Below are 24,573 nucleotides of genomic sequence, written 5' to 3'. Positions count from 1 at the left end.
AAGACCGATGCAAAACCTAGCAGAGCGGCTCTGAGACAGTGGATTGGGCTGCAGCCAGGGTCGCAGCCGCACCGAAAAGCAGGCTCAAACTTCGATGCTGAGAGCATGCCGGGTTGCTATGAATCGGAGTCGGCGATTGGACCTGAATTTCGTAATTTTCACGATATGCATGGATGATGACTACGGCTAGGCCCAAATGGGCGGCGCTATTGGATGCCTTTCTTTTTTCTCGTCTGATACTTATTATTCGCATGATGTCGTCAAAGGCGTTCTACTGGGAGATTTTCTGCAGTCGGTATTCAAAAGGCCGGATAGATATGCCTTGCGGCCGCCCAAGGCGCCCGGGCTGGAGCGAAGGAGCCTCCTCGCCCCATAAAGGGGTGTTGTGTTGTCCTCTTTGGGACGGCTGTCTTATTATACGCCATCCGTCGAGGCTTGGCCGTGGAGCCTTGTTAACAGTGCTAAAAGCGACGACGAATCAGGACATCCAGATGCTGTGCTCCAAGCAGAATTGCTTTTTAAAAGTAGCTCCAGGTGCATTTGGACTTCATACTTACAAGCTGATATAAGTCACAATAAAACCAGGGTCATCTAGTTCAATCTAGGCCATCTAGTTCAATCTAAGTCATCTAGCTCAATGCAAGATATCTGCCTACATGTACTCAATCAACGTCATCTGGCAGGAATAGGCTGACCGGGATGTATGACTGAATATTAATAAGCCTGAATAGTGCTATGCGCTATAATAAATAATAAGATAATGATATTCTGTCTTTTTTTTTCTGATTTTGCAAAAACTGTAGTTGTTGCATAAGTGCGCAATTTTACTTACGGTGCCACTGTAGATGTATGGCGAATCAACGAGCATGGGTTTAGATATTGTTAGCGCTACGCTACAAGACAGGACCTACTATCATAGCCCGTGTTTTCATGTCTTCATTGTGAACGGGGGAGCGATGGCGATTTCTCATGCATATTCCGCATGAGGAAATGAAATTTAGCTAAGCGACGAGCTGAAAAGACGTACAGAGTTGAATGTAACAGTATCTACTACTATAATACTAATACTACGACTCGGCACAGCGTATTTGGTGTGGTGTTGGGGGGAACAAGGGTGTCTGACGGTCTCGTTTAGCTTTTTCTTTCCTTTTTATACTACCCACGCGTGATCTATATTGTCTTACCGCGGATTTAATATCGTCGGCCCTTCCCCCCTACCACCTCCTTGCGGTGGCTGTTTTCTAACCACTTCGCCTCGCTGCCACCATGGACTGGTCGCTGAGTGAGTCGATGCCAGGAAGTAGCCTAGTGATGTGAAGCGTTTCCTTCTTTACCACGTAAAAAAATGTAAATCAGTTATGAAACTGCGACTACCTATTGGAAGCTACTTGATTGAATACGCTGGTTGGCTTAGTACTTCCTACCGAGATTATAATACTACGGACCCAAACCAAATCACAGTTACAGAGCAAAGGTATGATCACATATGTGTGTAATAATACGTTACTGGGATATGTGTGCACGTAAATACAAGGATATCCTGGGCAAGTTACAGACTTTCAGCTTTGATGGGTGACCAAGTGACGTACATGGTTGCCGACATTCCAACAACCCTGAAAAGCCGGAGGTAACTCCGGCCATGGACGCAGTGGTATTGGCTATATTGATACCGAGCTTGTATTGACTCTATGTATCATATAAGGTAAGCCCTTGACATCCTGCTGTTTCTCTCGTAGAGTAATTTCACTAGTAATAGCTCTTAAGAAAGAACCCCTTGCTACTTGTACATATGTATTAGCTTCTGTATTACTTAAGCTCTGGTTGTGAATAGAGTCATTTCTTTATTCTAGTATAAGAGAGACATGTGCAGAAGCAGCGAAAAAAAGCATACACTACCACCTTCCAAACTGCTTGGCAGTTTTGATGTAACGCGATACATGAGTACGTGAAACAAACTGCATAAAAAGCCAAAATGTATATGCGTATGTGCATAGTGGTGTGCATCCGCGGAATTGTTGAAACTTGAGAAACGAAGCACAGGCCCAGTGCCAAGAAGAGACAGCAAGAATCTTGCAAAGGTTAGCTAAAATAGAAGAAACCAGCCCCCAAAATGAACATGGTATTCGGAAACGAGGCCAATTGAGAACTAGATACTTAGCAGGGGCAATATCAAGAGGGTGAAACAAGTAGCGTAAGTTTGAACAAATAAAGCAGGTATTTTGTCACTCGACAGCAAGGAGTAGCATATGTGCATGCTATAATTATATATTCGGTGACAGCCAAAGTTCAGGAAATACTATAGTATTACAGAGGGCTGCTTCTTTTCTCTTTTATAAGTTCACCCCATACAAGGTTGTTGTCTCATCGGGTGCAGCATAGCTGCTACTGCAGCTCGAATTTGTTGAAGTTATTAGCGTGTGCTACTGCATGGTATATTCCGCACATACAGATGACACGTAAAAAGGGTAAATGTTAGGTAGCCTCGCCTCGCGTGGGACCTAGGCCATGATTCTCCTGGTAGCCAATCTGACAGAGTACAATATGCACGGGATAGCCAAATGACACATCACATCCCCTGAGGGTCCTGGTGTCCAAACAGACGAACAATACGTCATACTTGCCATTATACTCTCCTGCTGCAGCCTTGATTCTATTTTGTCGCCCGCTGCAGCCGCAGGATACTCGAACATTCCCTTTCAGCTGGACTGGGCTCATGTTATACCGAACAAGGGTGTGAATATCAGAATATGATGAGTAGTATTGGTTGTTTTCCCGGGTACTGGTTCCAGGATTCAGGGAGATGACAAGATTAGAAGCCAAAGATACACCCCCCTACTTATCGACTGCGGCACTATGAGCGGACATACCCGACGCTCGGATGAGGAGTATGATTGGAAGTACATGTACATACATGTAGTGACCTATAAGCTCCCTTCGATCAGCTTCATTCATTGGCTACCACAATCGCTATCTCCAGCTCTCTATATCTTAGCATCTAGTTATAAGCCCAATTTTTTCCAATTAGTATAAGTTGCCGATGATTATTTCGACATGGAGCTTGGCTGGATAAAAAACACGCTGGTAGATGGATGAGCAATGAAAATAGGGTCTAGCAGTGTGCGTTCGCATAGATAGAGTCAACAGCGAGGCATTACAACAAGAAATAAGTCTTTCACCCCATAGCCACGCATAATCGATCCCGTTCCCCTGCGTGAAGGTGAATTCAAGCCAATCAAGCCGGCGCAAGGATCAAGGATCACCGACGGTACACCGCTTCTGGCCACCGATAAAATGGCCACTGCTGAACTGTAATGATAGGCTCAGAATATCTCAACGGATTTCAGGTCATGCCCACTTGGTAGGCTAGAGCTGAGTAGTCGGTCAATTGTGGATCTTGCAGGAGCAAGGCATAGAACTCATGGAGGAGGGGTGCGGCGGTTCAATACATGGCAGTCATCCGAGAAAAGGGATACTATCTTGACTTACCGGTTTCCTTTCTCCCCCCTGGAGTAGAGGAGGTCGAGACCTTACTTGTGGATTAGTATCCTTGGTTGAATGAGCTGAATAGGGTCGTTGGATGTGTGGCTAAGCTTAAATGAAACACCAATGGAATGCGAATGTAGACGCGTATGGAGTCATTTCATTATTTGTGGCCTGATATTCTGTGTGGTATAAAACACTAGTTGTCATTAGGACAGCTAAATGCGAAACAGCTGAAAAACTATTGTATGAGGCAGTCGGTCTAGAGTGGTCCTGTGCTTATTAGTGTATTACTATTCAGCTTCCGATCTCATCGTGATTAGATCGGTCGGGAGATCGCCCGTACCAGCTCCACGTTCTGGGTATTGGAGTGGGTAACCCTAAGCTACCCTGGAACTTGCTTCTGGTTTACAAATCGAATTCTAGAAAAGTACGGTCTCCTTGTCATCCGAAGCCGGATGGTAAATTAATAGATGCCTGTGAGATGAACCGGATCGTATTTTGGCCTGTAAATAGATGGATGGTTTGTGGGGCTTTAAATGCATAATATTTTATGCACAAGATAGCCTAGCTGTGATATTTTTGTGCTACAATCCAGAAGGTACGCATAAGACTTAATTGAGGTGATATACGACATGTACTCAAAACGACCATATAGAACAAAAGAATAATTATTTACAAGCTGCGACAATACACTGGTTAAGACACACCGAAACAAAGTGGCACAGTCTCAATCAATGCGCAAGAGCCTGGCCTTAATTATCGTTGATTAATAAGAAGAGCTGATGGCTGAAAGGAGGCGCAAGTTGACAAAGCCGGCTAGTTGAAACCCCAACTTACCCAGGTATACTGAATATGTAATTGGCTTTCAATTCCCCTGAGCTAATAATTGCCCAGCCCATTTGGAATCTTATCAGCAGGCACTGCTAAGTAGACAGCGCCATCTAGAAAACTAGTAGTAGTGAAGCGAACCTGGGGTTCACTCTAAGAGCGTGCAGCATTCAATGTCGCGCATTGGAATTATATCCTGTACTACCTGCCGCGCATATCAACAATAGTCAATAAGAATGCTAGTAGGCCCTGTATATACGCTATTAAGATAATATCGCTATAATTTAAACATTTATTCCCGTCGCTAGTAGAAACTTAGGAGCGCCCAAGTGCTTACCTCCTATCTACGGCAATAAGTCGATGGCGTGCGAGGGCCTGAGATTCGCGCCATGGAATTTGGGTGTCTCGACAACTGGCCACGGGCGGCGTTCTCTGCCTTATTAATGAAACCAATCGCGCAATAAACGTTTTAGCTGACGAGGACGCGTCTCGTGTGTATGTCATGCTGGCTCTTGATAGGCATGGGATCTTCGGGATGACAGTGCTTGCTTTGCTGTGTGTGGGCATTGCCTCTTAGCTTTATCAGCACCGTAAATATGGTTCTGGGTACATGTAGCGATGGTTATTATTGGCAATCCGAACAGGCCGTTGGGCAGAGCGTCTCTTTTTACTTTTTGTGCCCGATAAGAGGAGAATGAAAAGTCAAGGTCATTGTTTCCCTTCTTTTCTTTCCTCGCCATTATACTCGAGTTCTACATTCGACCAACAGTAGCGTCAAAGCATACATCATGGCTGGCCATGAGAGCGGCAACGATAACGGAGAACGGCAGCCATTGCTTCCAGCTTCTCCAAGCCCATTACCTGTTGGACCGGATGATAACAAATATGATACGCTAGCGACGTTGAGCGAAACAGAGAATGCCGGCGAGATCCAGCCATCGCGAGCAGTTGAAGACGACGTACTGCCAGAGACATCTGCTCTGGGCCGAACACTTAGCTGGCAGAGCGCCTACATCATCGTGATATCCAGAGTCATCGGTAGCGGTATATTTGCCACACCTGGAGCGATTCTGCAGCAAGTTGGAAGCCCTGGACTATCACTGTTATTATGGATTGTCGGTACAGTCGTTGCAGCCGCTGGTCTGTCTGTGTCCCTGGAGTATGGATGCATGCTGCCGCGGTCTGGAGGCATGAAAGTCTATCTCGAATTTACTTATAGATATCCACGGTTCTTTGCAACTACGTTAGTCGCAATCAACGCGGTGTTCTTAGGGTTCACAGCCAGTAATTGCATCATCTTTAGCCGCTACGTATTCTTTGCTTTTGGAGTGGAAAATGCAAGTGGCTGGGCTGCGAAAGCAGTGGCCGCTGCTCTACTGATAGTTGTGACAGCGACTCATGGGCTGGCTCCCAAGGCGGGCATCAAGATTCAGGATTTTCTTGGCTGGGTCAAGATTGGCATCATCATCTTTATGATTTTCTCTGGTCTCTACGTCGTACTTTTCCGACCGAGGCTAGATACTTCATCGGGCGACAACCCCTTGTCGTGGGATCACTTGTGGGATAATAGCGTGTGGAATTGGGGCGTCATATCGACGGGGCTATTCAAGGTGTTCTACTCTTATGCCGGCCTGGATAATATCAGCAACGTGCTGAACGAAGTCAAAGACCCCGTACGGACGCTACGTTCTGTAACATTGACAGCGCTGTTTACGTCTTCCGCCATGTACGCGCTCATCAACATCGCATACTTCATCGTAATTCCTATTGATGAAATCAAGGGAAGCGGAGAACTGATTGCGGCACTCTTCTTTCGGCGTGTATTTGGCGAGCAAGTGGGTAAAACGATCTTGCCTCTGGCTGTAGCCCTCTCTGCGGTAGGAAATGTTTTTGTTGTTGCATTTGCAATGGTAAGTTTTTAAGTTTTATTATCTATTTCGAGTCACGGAATACATGAACTTGAGCTAACTTCTATGATTATCAGGCTCGATTGAAGCAGGAGATTGCTAGGCAAGGCTTTCTACCTTACTCGGATATCCTTGCATCAACGAAACCATTCAACTCGCCTTTGGGTGGCCTCATAGTCAATTTTGTCCCTTCATTCTTGGTTATTGTGTTACCACCAACTTCAGAAGCATTCTCCTTCATCCTCGACGTGGAAGGTTATCCCGGCCAAGTGTTCAGCCTTGCTCTGGGCGTTGGCCTTATATGGTTGCGATTCAAGCGACCTGACTTGAAGAGGCCTTATAAAGCGTGGCTATTTACCATTGCAGCTCGAGCTCTCTTAAGTCTTGCACTTCTTGCGGCACCGTTTTTCCCGCCGAAAGAAAAACTCTCTGGAGGACTTTGGTACGCAACTTATGCAGTGGTGGGGATGAGCACGTAAGTCAACAATCTTCCCAGCCCGGTATAAAGATTTACATTAAAACTAATATTTTTTTACTAGGATTGTGGCTGGCGTCCTATACTGGTATGTCTGGACGGTTCTTTTACCCAAGTGGAGAGGTTATACACTGGAGGAAGAGACGGAGGTTCTGGGTGACGGGACGTCTATCACGCGGCTCGTGCATAAATATGAATAAACTGGCCATATCCTCGCGATTTATAGATACATGTATAGAAAGAACGTTTCAGTTCCCGTGTTTTAAGTTTAAGACTATAAGCTGAGCCCAAGCTCTAGAGCTGTGTCATGGCAGGCCAAAGCAGCTATTTAGTACTACCTCACAGTATTATTGATTTATCGAAAGAATTGTGTCCCGAACTTGCGAAACGAATTGGAAATTGACATAGCATGGGTAGCTCAGATGTAGACTTGACTACTCTACTGTTATACCGATGATCTCCGATGCTCTCATTCATCATTCATACATCTCATAAGTTTGTAAGACGAGCTGTATACGTAAGCCTAGGAAGGATTCGCATTTGTAATACTAAGTTGCTTCATTCATTTCGCTTAAAGTCTAATCGATATATCACATCTATCCTAATTCCGAGCTCTGGCAGCTAACCCCCCGCTCTTGCGCCCTTACTTAGATCGAATGATAACTGTGAAGCTCATAAAACGGATTTCAAATCAGGTTACCTCGGATCAAATAATTGAGGGGAAAATGCTGAAACTAAATCTTGATTATGAGACTGTGCTTCGATTGGGTTGGATATGTACTATTTCATTGGGCGATCGACTCCCTTGATGAATGGTTGCCAAAAATGACGTGCTCGCGGGGAATATGTAGAGCTAGATAAGACGTACTCCGTGCAATGCAATTAGGTATATAGGACACACGGGACCCGGGAAATAAAAAGTTTCATAATACACAGATACGTCTTTTGGATTGAATAATACAAGATTAGTTGAACAAACCCAATTTCGGTCTCTCTATTGTAAAAGTCAAACTCAAAAGAGAGCAAAATAAAACAATGGCAGCAGCAGCGGTTCAGAGCGTCTCCACTAGCTCTGGCTTTGGCTCCGTCCAAGGAGTTCAATTTCAGCCACTTCTTGATCAAAAGAATGTTCAACAGAAGGTTCCAAAGCACGACGTAGATACTGTTCTTTACTTTCACAAAGATAATGAAGACGGCTCTCCGCCTGCTCCTCAGTACGCTGGACAGGCCGCATCGTTTAATGAACGGCCGACTGAAGAGCATAAAGTGACTATCCAAGATGTTACAGGCCAAGAGGACAAATATACGCTTGACAAAACTGGATTCCAGTTTCACCGTCATACTTCAGTTGAGAAGGATTTTGTGGACGACGAACATATTAAGGCACACTACTACCCAGAGACGGAACAGCTTCTCAAGGACGTGTGAGTATCCTTTTCACCTCTTTTCTTCCCTTTTCTCTTCTGTATTCACTAATATTTGTCTTTGAAGAACTGGAGCATCCAAAATCTTCATTTTTGACCATACTATTCGCCGGCCTCTCGCCGGCGATGCCACTGGCTCAAAGTCTACCGTTCTCCGTGGCCCCGTCAATCGCGTTCACATTGACCAGTCTTACAGCGCAGCTCTCTCTCGTGTCCCATTTCACCTGCCCGAGGAAGCAGATGAGCTTCTAAAGGGACGAGTTCAGCTAATAAATGTTTGGCGTCCGATTCGACAGATCCAGAGAGATCCTCTGGCCGTAGCTGAAGCACACTCAGTTGCAGAAGTGGATCTTGTGCCTGTGCCATTGATCTATCCTAACCGAAATGGAGAGACTCTCGGCGTGAGACATAATGAATCTCAGAGGTGGTTCTACAAATCTGGACTGGTGCCCGAGGAGGTCCTATTGATCAAGTGTTTTGACAGCAAGACGGATGGAAGAGCTAGACGGGTGCCGCATACTGCATTTGTAGACCCAAGTGCTGCTGCCGATACGCCAGCGCGGGAGAGTATCGAGGTTCGAGCGCTGGTATTCCATCCAGATGATAGGGAATAGATGTGAAGAGAGAGAAACAAACCACGGGACTATCTGATGCCCATTGTACGCAAATGATACGAAGCCAAGATTGATAACTTGTATGACTTGTATGAATGAAGATGTATAGTAATTCAAGATATTTTTAATTTTCTTTTTCCAAGGCTACAAACATGAATATCTTTATTTGATGCGCATCTTTATGATTCTAGAGTGAAAGAGGAAAGCTACTGCTGCATTTATCTACATACATGTACTTCCTAATTCCGGAATCATAGTGTGCGCCCAGCGACTATGCCTTCAGCAAGAGCAGAGTATACAGATTTCGATCTAAACTGGTAGCAGCTGAGTTACTGTTTTATGCTATACATGACTGACCGAAGCCAGTGTCTGCCTTTAAATTTATTGAACTTTCGTCATACGTGGCTTGCACCGTTTCGTTACTGTGAGTTCCATGTACTATGCAAATTTGTACAGCTGTTATCGAAAAATATTTAAGGCGCTCGTGGTTCCCGGAAATAGAGCTCCATAGATTCATTTGAAGATACGTGTACCCAGATAATGGACGACCAATCTTGGCAAGAGGTGTATGATTTCACTAGCAGTTCAGCAAGCAACATTCCAACACCTACGGGTACTCTTTCCACAATTTCGGAATCCATGGCTGCGAATATTCTCAAACTTGATCAAGATTAACGACCCGTTGATCTTAGTCTAGCATTTCAAAATCCACCTATAGCAGGCAGATCATTCCTGATTCGAGCTCGAGAAAAGCCGCACCTCCTCCTTACTATTTGTAGTGGAGAGCTGAAATGCATACCAAAACCTATTCCGGGCGGCGGCAGCTTCTGGCATTGTCATAAGAAGAACAACTGGTATCTCTTTCGCAACACCGTCTCCGGCGCATATCTTGCTATGGACAGGGGCAAAATCTGCATGAAACAGCATCAATCCAATTACACCCAATATTTGACTGTAGATAGGGACGAGAGTGGAGGCTATATATTACATGTATTACATGCAGCGAGCAATAATGACCTGTCGAGCATAAAACGATGGCAAGTGACTATCTCGGAAGATGGGAAATCATTAGTTCCACGGACAGAAGGAGGAACGGTCTGGGATTTTTCATTGATCTCAAGTATTACGAACAGTCTTCATCGCTTGTGTATCCTGGCATGAAACCCGAGAAGTTACGATAAGGTTTTCCTAGGTCTATTTTGCTCAAATATTTACAAATAACTTGTGTATAAGAATTAAAGAGAATGGTTTACATTTAATAAAACTTCACCAAGACTCAAGTGCAAGGCTAACATTAAAGCCGGAAGGGGGGGCGTCACTATGATACCCCGGAATCTGAAAGGCAACTATCTATTCATAGATGCAACTATTATATATGTAGTTTATAATTAGAGGGCCATCACTGGTGCATGCTTTGATATTATGTCTAGGTAAAACCATTCTATACTTACCCATGCTAACATATACGTATGTATCATGATCAGAATAATTGTTTCGATGAGAGTACTTATCATTGCCTTGAGGCAAATCTGGAATGAAGGCGTACACCGTTTGTATAATTAGGTAGAGCTGGTTTAGGTGGAGGATCTACAATGGAATGTTAGATCTATATAAGCCTATTAAGTGCACAGAATTGTATGTAGCTTGGCCATTTCCGGCGCTACTTTGTAAGAGTGTGTAGAATTAAGTATTTGTACTGTATCATTGACACCTAGTCTAGAAAGAACCGTCTAGGATCAATGGCCGTGGAAATGGCCATCTCTACAATTTACTATAGAGTAGAAGTTGGACACATAATTCCGATGAGTAACCGCTGTAAGACTGATACAGCTTCAGAGAGAGAAATCCCACTTCTAGCCTTACACTGTAGGTGTCTATAAAAAAAACTTGAGTATCATTTTCTTAGCCGTTAGTTAACATATAATGTGTCGGCTAAACTATAATACTCTTCCATTTTGAACTAAGGGAGGCGAAAAGTTGTAAATAAATAAGAAACAGTGAGATAGAAACGTCTTGTTTTGGCTCTGGCGGCTGCTGTTCCAGTAGTTGGAAATTGCCCGATACAAAGCCCATAGCGTCATGCTTACTTACGCAGCTGTTGTATGGTTGCTCAGATACCAACCATTTCGCAATGCCCATTTTACTGTCTACTGTTTAATATAAACAGATGACATTGTTTTACATTAAGGGAAAAAACTCTATTAATCTTACGGTCGACATAATATTGCGTGGAAAAGTGAGCCTAATAGCAAGGAAGCTTTAGACTTCACCCACTGTGTTAGTCTGCAGGACTGGAGCATGTACCTGAGCCTATCATTAGCTGCGAATCTCCCGTTCCTGAACTGTCCCCAGCCATCTTATTTTTAGCTACCAACAAAAAGTGAGAGAGGAATACAGCAATGCCAGCCACCTCGAAACCGCCATACCGCCTTCTAGTATCAACCATGGCAGCCCCTCCTCTCCCACTAGAAGTTTGCAGTAACAACGCGTGCACTTGCATGTACATGAGTTGTCGCATCGCATCAGCCGTTGACCACCGCAGCCGTAGCACTGACTGATCCTCTTTTTCTCTCTCTCTATCCTTTCATCTGTCACTTTTATTCTTCTTTGAGCAGTCTTCATAAGCGGTGAGCGTCAATAGTCTCTACGAAGTATCCTGGTTCACGCCTCACCATCCCCTCCATCGACCGACGCACATGCAAGGGGAAGACTGATTCGACCGACATTCCTCAACGAGATTCATCAATCAGTGCTCGACACGCTTCATCCACATCCTCGCCCGCAGTGGGGGCTTGGGCTCTTACACAGCAGCTGGTTGGGCGCTCAAGCAGGCCCTGAGGGGGAACCCGCATCGAGGACCCGGCATCCGACAGGACGGTAGGGCCTTGATCGGCTCTGTTTTCTTCCAGTGCTTGTTACGGTATTGTCTTGCGCATTGCCTTGTACCGGGAGTATTACGGAGTGCACGACTGCGAAATACGGAACATTAGACGGCCTGTGAGTGGCCTGCCGAGGGAAGAAGAACAAAGAAGCAAAAGGGAAGCTCCACATCGCATCACCTATCGGAACCAACGAGGCCCAGATCCGGTCAGCTGTGGCCCCCTGGAGTTTTCTCTTGCTCTCTGGTTATATACCGAGACAAACCTTCTCCAACATTATTATACGCAGACGTCCAGAGAGAACTTCCCACCGCAGTTGTTAATTCTTCGAAATTTGGCGAGCCAAACAATCTCCTACCAGCCTTGATAAGCGAATCGAGAGACGATTGAACAAAGAAATACGGAGAATCGGTCGAAATTTCTAGAGAGCGTTAGCTTATAAGTGGCGGCGAACGACAATAACGACAGAAGCGAGAGTGAGCTAGGCGTACCAATACTACTACAACCATCATGATGGCGGGATCACGCTCAATGCTGAGCGGCACCTCTGTCGTCTATGAGCGCAAGGTCGTAACCACTCATATTCGAACTTACAATTGGCCGCCTTTGCAGCTCAATTTCTGGATTTTTATCATGCTGTTATGCTCCAGCACCATCATAGGCGTCTTTGGAAACTTCATCCAGATCCAGAACCAACTCGAGCTGTCAATTCCTTGGTACGTGTTTACTATCCATTTCCTCGTTCCAATGTGAAGCAGTTGAGCGCTAACAGCAACGTGGTACAGGTACTTTCCCTACTTCATCACGGTCGGCGCCATTGCGATCTTGTTCATATTCGGCATCTTTTGGTTGATTGCTCAACGTCGGCTGCTACCTGCTATCGTCATGATCGGCGCCTTTATGCTGTTTGTCATGTGGCTCGTCGGTCTCGTCGTTGTATCCCTCGAGCTTTGGGGACCCAACGGATCTATTCAGAGCACTTGCGATATGAACGTCTTCAACCAGGATCCAAGAGGCAGGACGCAGGAGACACTGGCGTGGCTGGAGCAAAAGATGATCTGTCAGTGCTGGGAGTTGGTCTTTGCCATGGCCTTGACAGGAGCCATCTTTCTGTTTTGGGTTATGATTATGGCTTACCAGGTCTTTGCCAGATCATAATTCTAATGACGAGTGAAGGTTGAAAGAGATGGAACGAAAATAAAATAAAAAGGTCAATGTTCTTGCTTGTAGGAATCAAGCTTCCTAAGCTTGAAATCTCCACCTCAAGAAGTGGCCAACAACGGAGTCGAATCCTCGAAGCTACAGCCAAAGGCTGGACGAATCATTGGGAGAGACGACATAATCTTATGCCATGTTGATGCCGGATGGGTTCATCTGAATGTTTGATGTCTGATGATGCTTTTAAAACGTTTACATGCATTATGAGCGGGCGTTGGAATTTATGTGCTTGGCTGGAACGTTTGGTTTGCGTTCAGGAAGCGTTTGTTGTTTACAACTGGGTAATATAATAGTGATAATAGAGAGGCAGCGTGTCGTTTACTAGATCGCGGAGAGCGGTCATACGGAATGAATCAACTGCAGCAGTAAATATTAAATGTAATTTTCTGAAATGTTAGAATCCATTGTGTGATTGAATTTAAATAAGAATTGACCTAATTAAGTTGGAATATGCATAGTTCATGCAGCGTGTAGCTAATCTTGATTACGTTGGGCTATATTTAGGATATTTCAAACCTCTGGACGGGAAAATCTCCCAAAACTTGGCACACGTAAATCGAGAATAAGCTATGATGCAAGATCGCATCAGAGGACCACCCAGCCGTTTCCCCAATTAAGCTTGCCTTGGTTGGAGATTTTTGGTGATCTTGGGTGGATTCCCGGATTTTTATCACATGTTGGCACTGTACTTAGTTGACAAGCCTATGACGTATGCGGAGAAAGGTAGCATCGCCTCAAGCTATGATTCGATGAGCCAAACTACTTAGAATCGAGGCACGGCGAAAACAGCTTCGTCATTCGTTCGTTTCGTCAGCTATGATTAACCGGGCTATCAGCCATGGCTGCAGGCAAAGATCTCGATTGGATTCCTGAATAAGCCACCGGTGAGGGGTGAAGAGGGTATATATAGGATGAGCAAGCCCTGATTACTCGACATTCGAATCATTGAATCTCAGTCTTTTCACTCAATTTCTGAATACAGAACAAATCATTACACTATTTAAATAATTTACATATAAACCAATCAGCCATGGATTTCGTCAAGAACGCTATGAACAAGAACGAGGGTCAGCCAGCTGCCCAAGGCGCTGCCGCTCCCCAGGCTGGAGGAGTCCAGAAGGACGATTACGTCGACAAGGGTAACTATCATCTTCCCCTAGTCTAAAATCATAGGCAAGTAAGAACGAATAATGGCTAATGTTTTCCGTATAGCTTTTGGCATGGGCACCAAGAAGGCTGGCTACAACATCGATCGCAACACTCAAGAGAAGATCACCGATGCCGGCCGAGAAATGTATGAGAAGGTGACGGGGTAAGTAATTAGTCTGAGAATGACCGAAGATGTACAGTGCTAATGTGATGTGCGAAATTTAGAAGCAAGGTTAACCCCAAGATTTCAAATTAGCGGACGAGCGATGATTGATGCAACTGTAACATAATAATAAATAATTAATATTGCTCAATTCTCTTCCTAAGTTGCTATTATAAGACCCTTTATTCGTGATTTCAATGTCATAGTAGTTGTTATAGTGGTTTCTCATGTCTATATACAGATAAATAAGTTGATAGCTACAATTGTCTAACTGCGTCGTCGTCCGCAGCAGCCTACCTTATCGTACAGTAAAAACACCGGGTCACCATCAAAAGATCTAAACTCCCGCTCCAAATGCACCAGACTTCCCATCATCGTCATCTACATCTCCTTCATCTTCTGACATCCTGCCCAGCATCTGCCCATATGTCGGCCGGAACGGCCACCTCATCCACGTCTCGAGTATCTCGGTCCACTGTCCCTCGTTGATGCTCCTAGCGCTCAGTGATCCATGGCCCGTCATCATAGTTCCCCCACGTTGAATATCCTTCAAGCTAGAGACCTCTGTGATCAAATCACCAAACCCGGGCCACAGGCCATCCATGGCCTTGTGCACTGGCAGGAGTGTCAAGTTCCACCAAGATCGCAGCATGACGTCGGATATGTCTCCGGCGTGATTGCTGTTGGGGCCAATTTGCCGCAGTAGAGGATGCATGGCCTTGGGCTGGATATCCAGGAGAGCCGTGGGTGCATTTGGGAAGAATTCGTCTGCTTTGGCAGCGAGCGGTTCGTACGCTCGCCGGTCCCAGAGTAACGCTGGGGGATCTTGGCGAAATAAGTGGTAGCTATCTCGTAGGAGATTAAACTCCATTCGCTGGTTCTTCTTGAGATTATCGATCGTCTCGTTCCAATCTTTATCAGCCTGCTCGAACGCACCCGTGCCATCAACCGTCATAGCAGATATCCTCTCGTATCCCTGCAGCAGTTCCAAGAATGATTTGTAGTGATTGACTTCATACTTCTCTCTACTGCGCAAGAATTTCAGCCGGTCAGATGCTTCCACACTGTCCTCTACAAACTCGTGTTCGAGGTCTTCCAGTTCTTTTTTGAAAGGTCGTGAGATATCAGGCATATTCACTCCGGCTAGCTTCTTGCCTATGAGCCTCTTTGATTTTACCGAGTCTTTATATGTCTTCACACCTCGACCCCTAGGAACTGTGAGGCCTTGTGCTTGCATCCTGCCTAGTGTGTTGAGGGCAGACTCTTTGTTGATCCATTCGTCGCGTAGCGTATGGCGGTTCTCAGCCTCTAACTCTTGTCCTGCCACTTCGTGAATCCACTCGCATGCAAGCTCAGCTTCAAATGAGCCTCGCTTGCGACGATTTAGTGATTTAGGTATGAGTCGGCGCTTTTCTTCGTCATTAACCCATAACAACATGCGTACTAGTCCGTATTTCTGAAACAAAGATGATGACTTTATGCTAGACATGAACTGATACATGACCATGGTGCTCATGCTATCAAAGCCCAAGAAAGACTTTTTGGGGAATGTAGATAAATTGGCCGTAACCAGGAGCGTATCGTTGCGTGTTGGCTCTGCTCCATCAGAGAGAGCCTGTTGGTGAGAGAGATTTGTCTCTACCATTTCGAATAGATCCTTCCATACGATGCCAGATTTTGGGATCAGCTGGACGTTCTTCTTAGAGGTTAGGTCCTTGAGAAATGGGCTGTACAGCTCAGCATCTAGGTCCATCATAAGGTGATTTCGCGGCTCCAAGAAGTTATGAAGCTTGCGACTCCAGACTCCCGCGCCAGGGTTCAAATCAATCAAATCGCATCCTCGATGACGTTCTAATGAGCCGCCCAAATACTTTATGATATCATCTACAGCGCCGGTCAGAAAAATTAGCTGTCAATTCTACGCATTGTATGTAGCAAGCAGCCTTGTACCGCCGCCATTCAGCTAGTAGCTGAGGAAAAAGAAGGGGGCACATACCGCATAGCTTCTCGCTCACAATGTTTACTCTATGGGGTTCTATCGCTTTTGGGGCACCACTTGCTCTTCGGCCGCCTTTGCGTTTCCATATGCCTGTCTCTTCGAGCTGTTCTGCTACCTTGCTAGTTGCCTTGTGCATCTCGGTGGCTTTTGCTTTGGTCGCTACGGCTCGAGCAAAGGCCGCGGCGGGCTGGCGCATTGGCCTAGCCAAGCTTGTGCGTCCATGATGGAAACAAAATGACATGAATGAGAGGCGTTGATAAATAAATCGCGCCGGTATGTTGCGAAAATTAAAGGATGAAAGTAGCTGAAAAATGTTCCAATTCGTGAAGATTTCAAGGTGAGGCTCGGTGTGGTGGGGCTACATATACTCACCGGCCTTAGCTTGCCATCGACGCTCCATTCTACAGCTGGTACTTATGACGCAACGTATCATCACGCAGCAATCTATTTTCCTTCTGCGTTAAACGAAGAAAGTAATGAATTGTTCATTGTCTGAAGTAAAGACAAATTATAATGACAATCCCAATCCATCTTTGGCCTTTGACTTGAGAAAACTCGCATCCTGCTAAAACGTTGGCCCCACTATCTACTATGAAAGAATCGAATATGAACAGCTTCTTTTGTCTTTTCCAGTAAAATGGATTGCGATTCCCAAATTCAGAACTGTATGTGCAAAGAGTGCCTAGATGCCCCTCTAACTCCTCAAAGCGCCGCTGTGCCATGTACACTCAAAGACACGCCCATTCCCTAAGCTCCCTCGCTTCCAAATTCATTTGTCCATTCAATTTGCTTCTCAATGTCGTCTTTGGACACCGTCGGATGTGAATCGCCCAAAGCGATCTCGAAATCTGCGAGTGACACATCTGGAGCCAGCAGTTCCTCTGGTTTTACATCGTCGTACGTCATTTCAATCTTCTCGTCATCCCCAGGAGAACAAGGGGTTAACATCCTGTTGCCATTTTTCATTACCTAGAAACCCATAGTGTTAGAAAGGGATATAGTACAAGGGCATATTCAGTGGATGTTAAAACGTACTGGCTTAAAGTGTGTCGCTTGTAGAATTTTCCGGACTGGTCTCATGAGAGCATGTTGGACCACGTTGCTGATATCGCTACCCGAGAAGCCATCTGATAAGGTTGCCAGAGTGTTGTAGTCGCTGGGCTCCAAAGCAGTGTCCGTATCTCCAATAGCAAGCTTGAACATCCTTGCACGACCGTTGATGTCAGGTAATCCAATGTGGACACGTCTCTGGAAACGCCGACGAATAGCAGCATCTAGTTGCCAGGGAATGTTGGTCGCTCCCAGAACAAGGATGCCTTTGCTGTCATTACCGACACCATCCATCTGCACCAAGATTTCGGTCTTGATTCGTCGAGAAGCCTCAGATTCACCTTCGCCTCTGGGGCCACAGAGAGCATCAATCTCGTCAATGAAAATGACGGACGGTTTGTTCTCTCTCGCCATGGAGAATAAGAGCTTCACGAGTCTATCGGTAGATAATAGTCAGCAATGAGAGCAGGTGGATTGCCATCATCTTATACAACATGACTTACCTTTCACTCTCACCCATCCATTTGCTCACCAGATCAGAACTGCTGATACTGAAGAAAGTACTGTTTGCTTCTGTTGCTACGGCTTTTGCCAAGTAACTCTTTCCGGTTCCTGGAGGGCCGTACAACAAGATGCCTTTCCATGCTTGTCTCTTGCCTTGAAACAGAGTTGGGAATTTGATAGGCAGCACGACGGCCTCCTTCAGCGTCTCCTTGGCACCCTCCAATCCAGCAATATCTTCCCATCTCACGTTTGGCCGTTCTTGAAGAATGGCGCCCGATAGCGCATTGCGAAGCTTCTTGCTATCTTCATCTTCTGCCGACGGCTTGGCTTTGCCTCCTGCGCTAGATCCATTGGCCCCCATAGGAGTTTTGCCGCCGTTGGTATTGCTCTCGCTCTCGGATTGTAAGAATTGCTTCAGTTTTTCGGCGCGGTCTAAGTAAGTGGCCATCTTCTCCTGCATAGTGGCCTTGATAGCCTTGTTCTTTTCCCACTTCAAGGCCTTGACCCACAGCTCCATCGACGACATATAGAGATCGAAGGCTTTTTGATATTCCTTGTCATTGTCCGCGGCAATAGCCTTCTGGACCTCGGCGATAGCCCGGTCTCGAAAGTTGACGGACATGATGACGGTTTCGCCTCTTCGCAGCCCGAGGAATCGTAAATGCGAGCGCAGAAGAACAAGACGGTCTTGGGGAAAGATGCCAAGCGATGGATGCGTGTCACTCGAGAGCCGTCGTGGAAGGTGTCGAAGGGACGGCCGAGGCAATCACCAGAGGCAGATCAGGCTTTATCAACAGAGCACTGGAACGCAAGATGATGTTCAGAAGCAGGCTGACAACATCGAACAATAACTTGGTACCTGCGCTACTGGGACTGAGGCTTGACCGCTGGCGGGGTAACAATTTACCTCTGTAACGGGGCGCAATTTGGAGCTGCCTGTTGATACTAAGCGGGGCGTCGCCAATTCGACTCTAGCACTCGTCGGCGAAGTTGGCTCAGTCAGTCCTGTCCAGTGGAATTGGAATTAGGCTGATACATAAGACTGGACTACTACGTATATACGAGTTGGAAGCAGTCAACAGCACACTTAGCTGCCAACCCAAGATGGCAGAGATTCAAGCCAAGCTACAGGCCCTTTCTGAAGAGTATCAAAAACTCCAGCAGGGTGAGTATTGGATTGCCTCCTTATTGCACATGCCCAGCTTGACTGATGCAAGAGATTCTCATGCTAACTTCATTCACTTTGCTTCTCAGACCTTCAAAACACAGTGGCTTCACGACAGAAGCTGGAAGGCCAGAGACAGGAAAACCTCGGCGTGCAAAAGGTAAGCACTCTTCTGGCGATTTGCCAACTAGGAGCATGAACGCTAACAACTTGGAGGAATTTGAGAATATTGGCGAGGATGAGGTCGTCTACAAGCTTGTAGGCCCTGTCTTGCTCAAGCAAGAGACTTTCGAGGCAGAGAGCACCGTCAAGGGCCGACTAGATTTTATTGGAGGCGAAATGTTGGTCACTACTCCGTATGCATGTGAATTTTGAATATCATAACTAACCCAAGCACTGCGCACAGTACAAGATTAGAAGGTCAGATTAAAGAGACGCAGGAGAATATCGAGAAGAAGAAGACTGAGATTATTCAGCTCCAAGCCGGAGCCCAACAAGCGGCCAGTGGAGGAAAATAGACAATTATAGATGAATTAATCAAAAGCTAATATCAATGAATCTATGGAAAAGATGCCGGCCAGATTCTGTGTCACAAGGCTTGCTACAGGAGACGATCGTGTCTTCAACATCCCTACCAAATATCAGGCTCTGATGCCCCCTTTTAAGAGTTGTTCACGATAAGAGGTGTAATAGTGCTCTGGGCGCTGCGCTAGCCAACTTTCGCATGTAATTAAACAACTAAATCCTCCCGCCATTCCCCAAGTCTTCAGCACATGCCCCGCCATTATTAGTTGGAGGGGCCAAAATACATGTCTACGTACATAGGTACTGCTTGGCCTTTGTTGTCAGTTGCGCCAGGCTTCCCACGAACAACAATCTTTCTGCCTATCAGGCAACCCTTTATCTCTGCAGCTTTGGCGGCAGCCTTGCCCTCTAGAATGCAATATTTCCTCTAGAGCGGCTAGGATTCGCAGAGACACTCTCTGACACTATCCAACAGACCTCTCGCCTGATCGGAATGGAGGCTCGTCCGAGCATGGCGCCGGCTCGGCCGCAGAGCGTCAAAGAGCTCGTGGCACAGGCTGAGAACTTTGCCTTCAACGTTAATATCGCTATGAAGCATTGGATCAGAGCTGCTGATACGCTTTATCAAGAGGTACGTGCAGGCTCTATGCTACATCTCTCTTTCCGCCTCCGTCAAGGTGCTGATACCGTTTGAAGGCATCGTTCGCTTTATCAGATGGCGATTTCGGACGAGCCTACATGATGCTTTATCGACACTCTGTCCTAGTGCTCAAATTTCTGCCTACTCATCCTCAATTCAAAGATCCCGATAATAAGAAAGCTTTCAAATCGCTATCCAAGCGCATCGATCGCGTTATCAAAGATCTCGAGCAATTGAAACCAGAGATTCAATCTGCATATAAAGAATGGGAACGTACATCGTCTTCCGCAGCCGAGGGGCGTAAGCGACCAACATCATCGACCTATGGGAGCTTTGCCGCTCGGGATCCTACATTAAGCGGCAATGCAAGAATCCTAGATGCAGCCGAACATCAAGATTTAGCCGTTGATTTGGCGCAACAAGAATTAACCCGACGAGAACGAGATAAACGTACTAGTAAACATGGTAGTGTTTGGGATGCGCGAATATCAAAAAATGGGGAGGGTACCGAGGTGCAGAGTACGGGGAATAGAACATCACAGCTCGATGATACCGATCTCCGACGCCAGATGGAGGCAACCCGACGAACACTAGATATGGCTCAGGAACGCAGGGATTATGATGCAGCAATTTACGAGCAGGAAACAAACATGGTAACCCCGAGCAATTACTATTATCCGTCTCTTTCCAAATCGCGGCCCGTCGACTACGAGCAAAGCCAACATACTTCATCAAGAGAGTCCCAACCTCTAAGACCGCCAAAGGAGCATTTCGATGTGCCTCCACCTCGGTACGAAGATAAATTTGACATTCCAAAACCAGCTCTCCCTCCTCAGGTGCCACGCAAAACCTATCTTGATGACTATCCATCACTAGATGCCGCTCCGCGACCATTGGTTGATGTAAATCAACCACCTCTTCCACCCAAAGAATCTGCGGAAGTACCTCAGCCTAAGAAAGAACGTCTGGCTTTTAAACCTGGAGGTTATCTTGAAAATGGTGACCCTGTTCGGTCAATCTTCCTCCCAGGCAGTCTGCGCTCCAAATTTTTAGAAATTGCCTCTAAGAACACGGCGGCAGGGTTAGAGACGTGCGGTGTGCTCTGTGGAACTCCCATCAACAATGCGCTGTTTGTTAGGTGCCTCCTTATACCAGATCAGAAATCCACCCCCGACACGTGTGAGACGGAGAATGAAAGTGCTCTCTTTGATTACTGTATGAATGAGGACCTGTTGATGCTGGGCTGGATTCACACACATCCAACACAGACGTGCTTCATGAGCTCTCGTGATCTCCACACACACGCAGGATATCAAGTTATGATGCCCGAAAGCATTGCCATCGTGTGTGCACCTAGATACAATGAGTAAGTTGAGAAAGAAGAAGGATATAACGCACCAAAAGATATTCGACTAACTCTAGATCTAGATATGGCATTTTTCGGCTCACGCACCCGCCTGGACTGGACCACGTTCTGAATTGTAACCGCACAGAGACCTTTCACCAACATTCCATTGATAATCTTTATCGCGAAGCTAATCATCCTAATGGGCACGTGTATGAAAGCGACAAAATGCCATTGGAAGTTGTCGATCTACGGATGCAGTGACGAAATGTCAGAATAAGATCTTCAAACACTAATATGAACCATTGAATCGTCATTATAGACCCTTGATGCAGCCATGTCATAGCGATCTCTCTTTTTTTTTTTTTTTTTTTTTTTTGGCAAGCAATGCCTGGCTTTATTTCAACATTTTCACCGTCTGGAAATTACCGCCATGTCTAAACACCTAGGAAGCACATCGGGAACGATTGCCATAGCAGACTATGGCCTTATCTTGTACCAACTCAAGCCACAAGCACACTGACTCGAGTTCTATTATGGCAACATGAAATTATTCACGCAGATCATTAAGAGAGCTATGTGGTCATTATATCAATCTTATATCGCATTTGAGACACAACGCATAAAAAGAGGATGTATGATGCTACGACCCTCAGGAGGATTCTTGCAAAAGACCCATAGGTCTCAAGTTTACAGGATTACTACTCAGCAGTACGCAGCGTGTACTCTATGCGGGAGCTAGGTAATCCGATATGCAGCGTGTTGGAGTATGCATTCACCCATGCAAATATCATGTCACAAAGGCAATACAAAGGAGCGTATGCTGTACGCAGAATCCATTACGACACGCCATGCAATTTAGTGTTACTCAGACATGGCTAAGACGCTAAGATTTGGGCAGCCGTGAAGGGGTGTATGACAGAAAGCAGTTGGCATCTATCGCCGGTGGATATGAGCACATTTCAAAAATTCTCTGTATTTATACTTCGGCTCGATACTGAGCTAGTGTACAAGAACGCATAGCCTATTAGGAATGCTACCAAAAGTAAAATGGAATACTCCCAGCACGACCAGATGACGGGCCGCTTAGGTAGCAACACTTAGAATGAAAAGTGACCAAGTAGCATCGCTTTTACGGTGACGGTGGAGCCAACCTGGGTCAACCCGGCCGCAGCCTTGTCAGCCACAGCAAATGAAATCGAATCTCATCTAAGATGATCCGCTCACCCTGGTCCTCTCTCTTGGGAAGATCCAGATGAGAACTGTGCATCTATTGTTGGTAGAGTTCATAAAGAGGCAATGTTCTCCCCATATTAATATATACATGAGTAGTAGGATTCATTTGGGGTCATATTGGGATCTCCGAGTTTCAGTCGATTGGAACACGATCGCCGATTAAGTCCCGCCCTCTTTATTTCACGATCTCCGGTGAGTTGGTTCCTTACCCACAGATAGATCGCGAGCGGCATGGTCCTTTCACACATTTATGCCGATAAACTACATCCGCTATAATCCGTACCAACACTGCGATAGTATTAATAAGCATATTTACCACGCTCAAGTGAGCGCTGCAGCGAAAGCCAAGGAGGAAAGGGCGGGAAGAAAACCAACCTAGACGGCAAAGGAACCTAGACGGCAAAGGCATCTCGACGTAACCGGCGTAGTACCAAAAGTTTCAGCTGCGTCAAGCAAGCCTCTCATTTCTCTATTAGTGGGGTGGATCCGGGAGAAGCACCAATCCGAACGAGGATATTTCAGTCTGGGCAGCGATCTACTCGTGCAGTCTGGCGCCTATATATGCATGTCTCAGACAAACATCATGAAGCCAGGGCCTAGATGGGGAGCTAGCACGGCGAAAAGCCGTCCGGCCGCCACTTCCACGACCGACAGGATGTAGGATTGGCCGAGTTTCTCAGCATTCATCTGCATGTTTGTTGCGGTGCATGGAGCTTGGAGCTCTTAGCGCGCGAACAACTTTCAGCAGGCAGGGAGGAAAGGAGGGAGAGATGTTCAGCTTCTCCCTTGGAGTGAAAAAGCAAAAGCAGCTACTCTGTTTGTCTGTGCACATGGCTGGGGCTTTTGCTTCTCAAGAATCTTGCTTGTGAAACCATTTGCTACAGTATTGGTAACCGTAGGAGCGTTTCTCAGAGCTCTAACATATCATTCTTCCAACTCCCGGCATTGTATATCTGATATGTCGACACAATTGTCTGACGTCGGCTTGAGCTGCTTGGCCAAGATCCTCCAAAGGTACCCGCAGCACTAATCTAGCGGTAATCGGCATTTCCAATTCATTTACGGCCGACTAACACACCTTTGCGGCCGGAAGATTGACGGGACCAATCTGATTATCAGTGGCGAGATGGGGGTGGGTCGAAGAGGGCCAGCCAAGTGGCCGCTACCACGACTCGCCCTCGGCCCCGTAGTACTACTACATACAACATACAAGGCTTGGATACAGTCGACAACTCCCATCACTCTTTAGGCATCACGAGCTGAGAAGTTTGACCCGCAGAGGGAGAGATAGCTGTTGTGGGACTCTCCCTATTCGCTTTCCGGAGTACAATGCGAGACGCTTCAAGGCCTTGTCATTCGCCAATGGCATTTAACACCGGCGAGTGTGCCTGACACAGAGGAGGGGAAAAGTTTCTTACAAATACTTTGCCTCCCGTAATGCCAAGTTTATGTCTTGATGATGCCTGAGAAAGTCTATACGAGGTATGATCTCCGGCCCTCTCCATGTATGTCTTACCTGGAGCCTACAAGCTCTCCAATAAGGGCGGCTAGGAGGGTATAGAGTAACGTCGACCTTCCTTGTCCCCTGAGTGAAGCTAAGAGACATCACAGCTTTGATTGTGCAAGCATGACTTTAACTAAGCTGCCCGATAGCACACTATGTGGATTATCAGCGGGCACGCCTTTCTCTATTCGTCTTCCTCGTCTCCGATGTAGTAATTACTTGGCTCCTAGGGTCGATCTCAGAATGCTACCACTAAGATTGTTGGTTCAGCCGTAGCCCGCGGCCCGAACCCTCACACTCCTACGCGCATGTAAGTGGTTGACTAGGCATGTCTATACCCCGTAATGCATACTGCAGCTGCTGCTGTGCGGCCTCATCCTGCATTGAAGAGACGAACATAACGGCAGGATAGGCATTCGCTCACCTCTAGATTTTTATATAAGACAGTGGAACACCCCAGATGCA

General features: G+C 46.2%; 10 protein-coding genes across 10 annotated transcripts; 8 read left to right on the top strand and 2 right to left on the bottom strand.

Moving 5' to 3' along the window:
* Window positions 1-40: 40 nt before the first annotated feature.
* Window positions 41-739, top strand: GGI43DRAFT_410485 (uncharacterized protein; the record flags this gene model as incomplete). The annotated part of the gene is made up of 1 exon (XM_083206627.1): window positions 41-739. A coding segment is annotated over exon 1 (391 nt), but the record flags the coding sequence as incomplete, so codon positions are not given.
* Window positions 740-4,629: 3,890 nt separating this feature from the next.
* On the top strand, window positions 4,630-6,998 carry GGI43DRAFT_109814 (amino acid transporter). The gene is made up of 3 exons (XM_083198903.1): window positions 4,630-6,221; window positions 6,296-6,693; window positions 6,758-6,998. The coding sequence occupies exons 1-3, from the start codon at window positions 5,100-5,102 to the stop codon at window positions 6,891-6,893; spliced, it is 1,656 nt and encodes a 551-aa protein (XP_083058680.1). The 5' UTR covers window positions 4,630-5,099; the 3' UTR covers window positions 6,894-6,998.
* Window positions 6,999-7,601: 603 nt separating this feature from the next.
* GGI43DRAFT_109813 (uncharacterized protein) lies at window positions 7,602-8,856 on the top strand. The gene is made up of 2 exons (XM_083198902.1): window positions 7,602-8,117; window positions 8,185-8,856. The coding sequence occupies exons 1-2, from the start codon at window positions 7,729-7,731 to the stop codon at window positions 8,729-8,731; spliced, it is 936 nt and encodes a 311-aa protein (XP_083058679.1). The 5' UTR covers window positions 7,602-7,728; the 3' UTR covers window positions 8,732-8,856.
* A 410-nt stretch (window positions 8,857-9,266) lies between these two features.
* GGI43DRAFT_410480 (uncharacterized protein) lies at window positions 9,267-9,907 on the top strand. Its single transcript, XM_083206626.1, has one exon. It carries the CDS (start codon window positions 9,626-9,628, stop codon window positions 9,890-9,892), a length of 267 nt encoding a protein of 88 aa, XP_083058678.1. The 5' UTR covers window positions 9,267-9,625; the 3' UTR covers window positions 9,893-9,907.
* A 2,216-nt stretch (window positions 9,908-12,123) lies between these two features.
* GGI43DRAFT_385793 (uncharacterized protein) lies at window positions 12,124-12,768 on the top strand (the record flags this gene model as incomplete). Its single annotated transcript, XM_083203702.1, has 2 exons — window positions 12,124-12,326; window positions 12,396-12,768. The coding sequence occupies 2 exons, from the start codon at window positions 12,124-12,126 to the stop codon at window positions 12,766-12,768; spliced, it is 576 nt and encodes a 191-aa protein (XP_083058677.1).
* A 617-nt stretch (window positions 12,769-13,385) lies between these two features.
* On the top strand, window positions 13,386-14,291 carry GGI43DRAFT_410476 (uncharacterized protein). Its single transcript, XM_083206625.1, has 3 exons — window positions 13,386-13,967; window positions 14,041-14,140; window positions 14,203-14,291. Exons 1-3 carry the CDS (start codon window positions 13,859-13,861, stop codon window positions 14,231-14,233), a joined length of 240 nt encoding a protein of 79 aa, XP_083058676.1. The 5' UTR covers window positions 13,386-13,858; the 3' UTR covers window positions 14,234-14,291.
* A 186-nt stretch (window positions 14,292-14,477) lies between these two features.
* Window positions 14,478-16,335, bottom strand: GGI43DRAFT_424202 (uncharacterized protein; the record flags this gene model as incomplete). Its single annotated transcript, XM_083208335.1, has 2 exons — window positions 14,478-16,024; window positions 16,137-16,335. The coding sequence occupies 2 exons, from the start codon at window positions 16,333-16,335 to the stop codon at window positions 14,478-14,480; spliced, it is 1,746 nt and encodes a 581-aa protein (XP_083058675.1).
* A 264-nt stretch (window positions 16,336-16,599) lies between these two features.
* GGI43DRAFT_410473 (AAA family ATPase VPS4) lies at window positions 16,600-18,681 on the bottom strand. Its single transcript, XM_083206624.1, has 3 exons — window positions 17,693-18,681; window positions 17,175-17,625; window positions 16,600-17,108 (listed from the first exon to the last, which is right to left on the bottom strand). Exons 1-3 carry the CDS (start codon window positions 18,313-18,315, stop codon window positions 16,887-16,889), a joined length of 1,296 nt encoding a protein of 431 aa, XP_083058674.1. The 5' UTR covers window positions 18,316-18,681; the 3' UTR covers window positions 16,600-16,886.
* On the top strand, window positions 18,682-19,503 carry GGI43DRAFT_410472 (tubulin-binding prefolding complex subunit YKE2). Its single transcript, XM_083206623.1, has 4 exons — window positions 18,682-18,858; window positions 18,948-19,018; window positions 19,075-19,199; window positions 19,265-19,503. The coding sequence occupies exons 1-4, from the start codon at window positions 18,798-18,800 to the stop codon at window positions 19,374-19,376; spliced, it is 369 nt and encodes a 122-aa protein (XP_083058673.1). The 5' UTR covers window positions 18,682-18,797; the 3' UTR covers window positions 19,377-19,503.
* Window positions 19,504-19,650: 147 nt separating this feature from the next.
* On the top strand, window positions 19,651-21,772 carry GGI43DRAFT_109676 (uncharacterized protein). The gene is made up of 3 exons (XM_083198899.1): window positions 19,651-20,014; window positions 20,080-21,389; window positions 21,452-21,772. Exons 1-3 carry the CDS (start codon window positions 19,877-19,879, stop codon window positions 21,630-21,632), a joined length of 1,629 nt encoding a protein of 542 aa, XP_083058672.1. The 5' UTR covers window positions 19,651-19,876; the 3' UTR covers window positions 21,633-21,772.
* The last annotated feature ends 2,801 nt before the right edge of the window (window positions 21,773-24,573 follow it).

The sequence above is a fragment of the Trichoderma evansii genome (assembly GCF_050947405.1).
Source record: "Trichoderma evansii strain SZMC 28006 chromosome Unknown GGI43scaffold_16, whole genome shotgun sequence".
In the NCBI taxonomy this organism is placed as follows: Eukaryota; Fungi; Ascomycota; class Sordariomycetes; order Hypocreales; family Hypocreaceae; genus Trichoderma; species Trichoderma evansii.
This window is presented reverse-complemented; position numbering and strand designations above follow the sequence as displayed.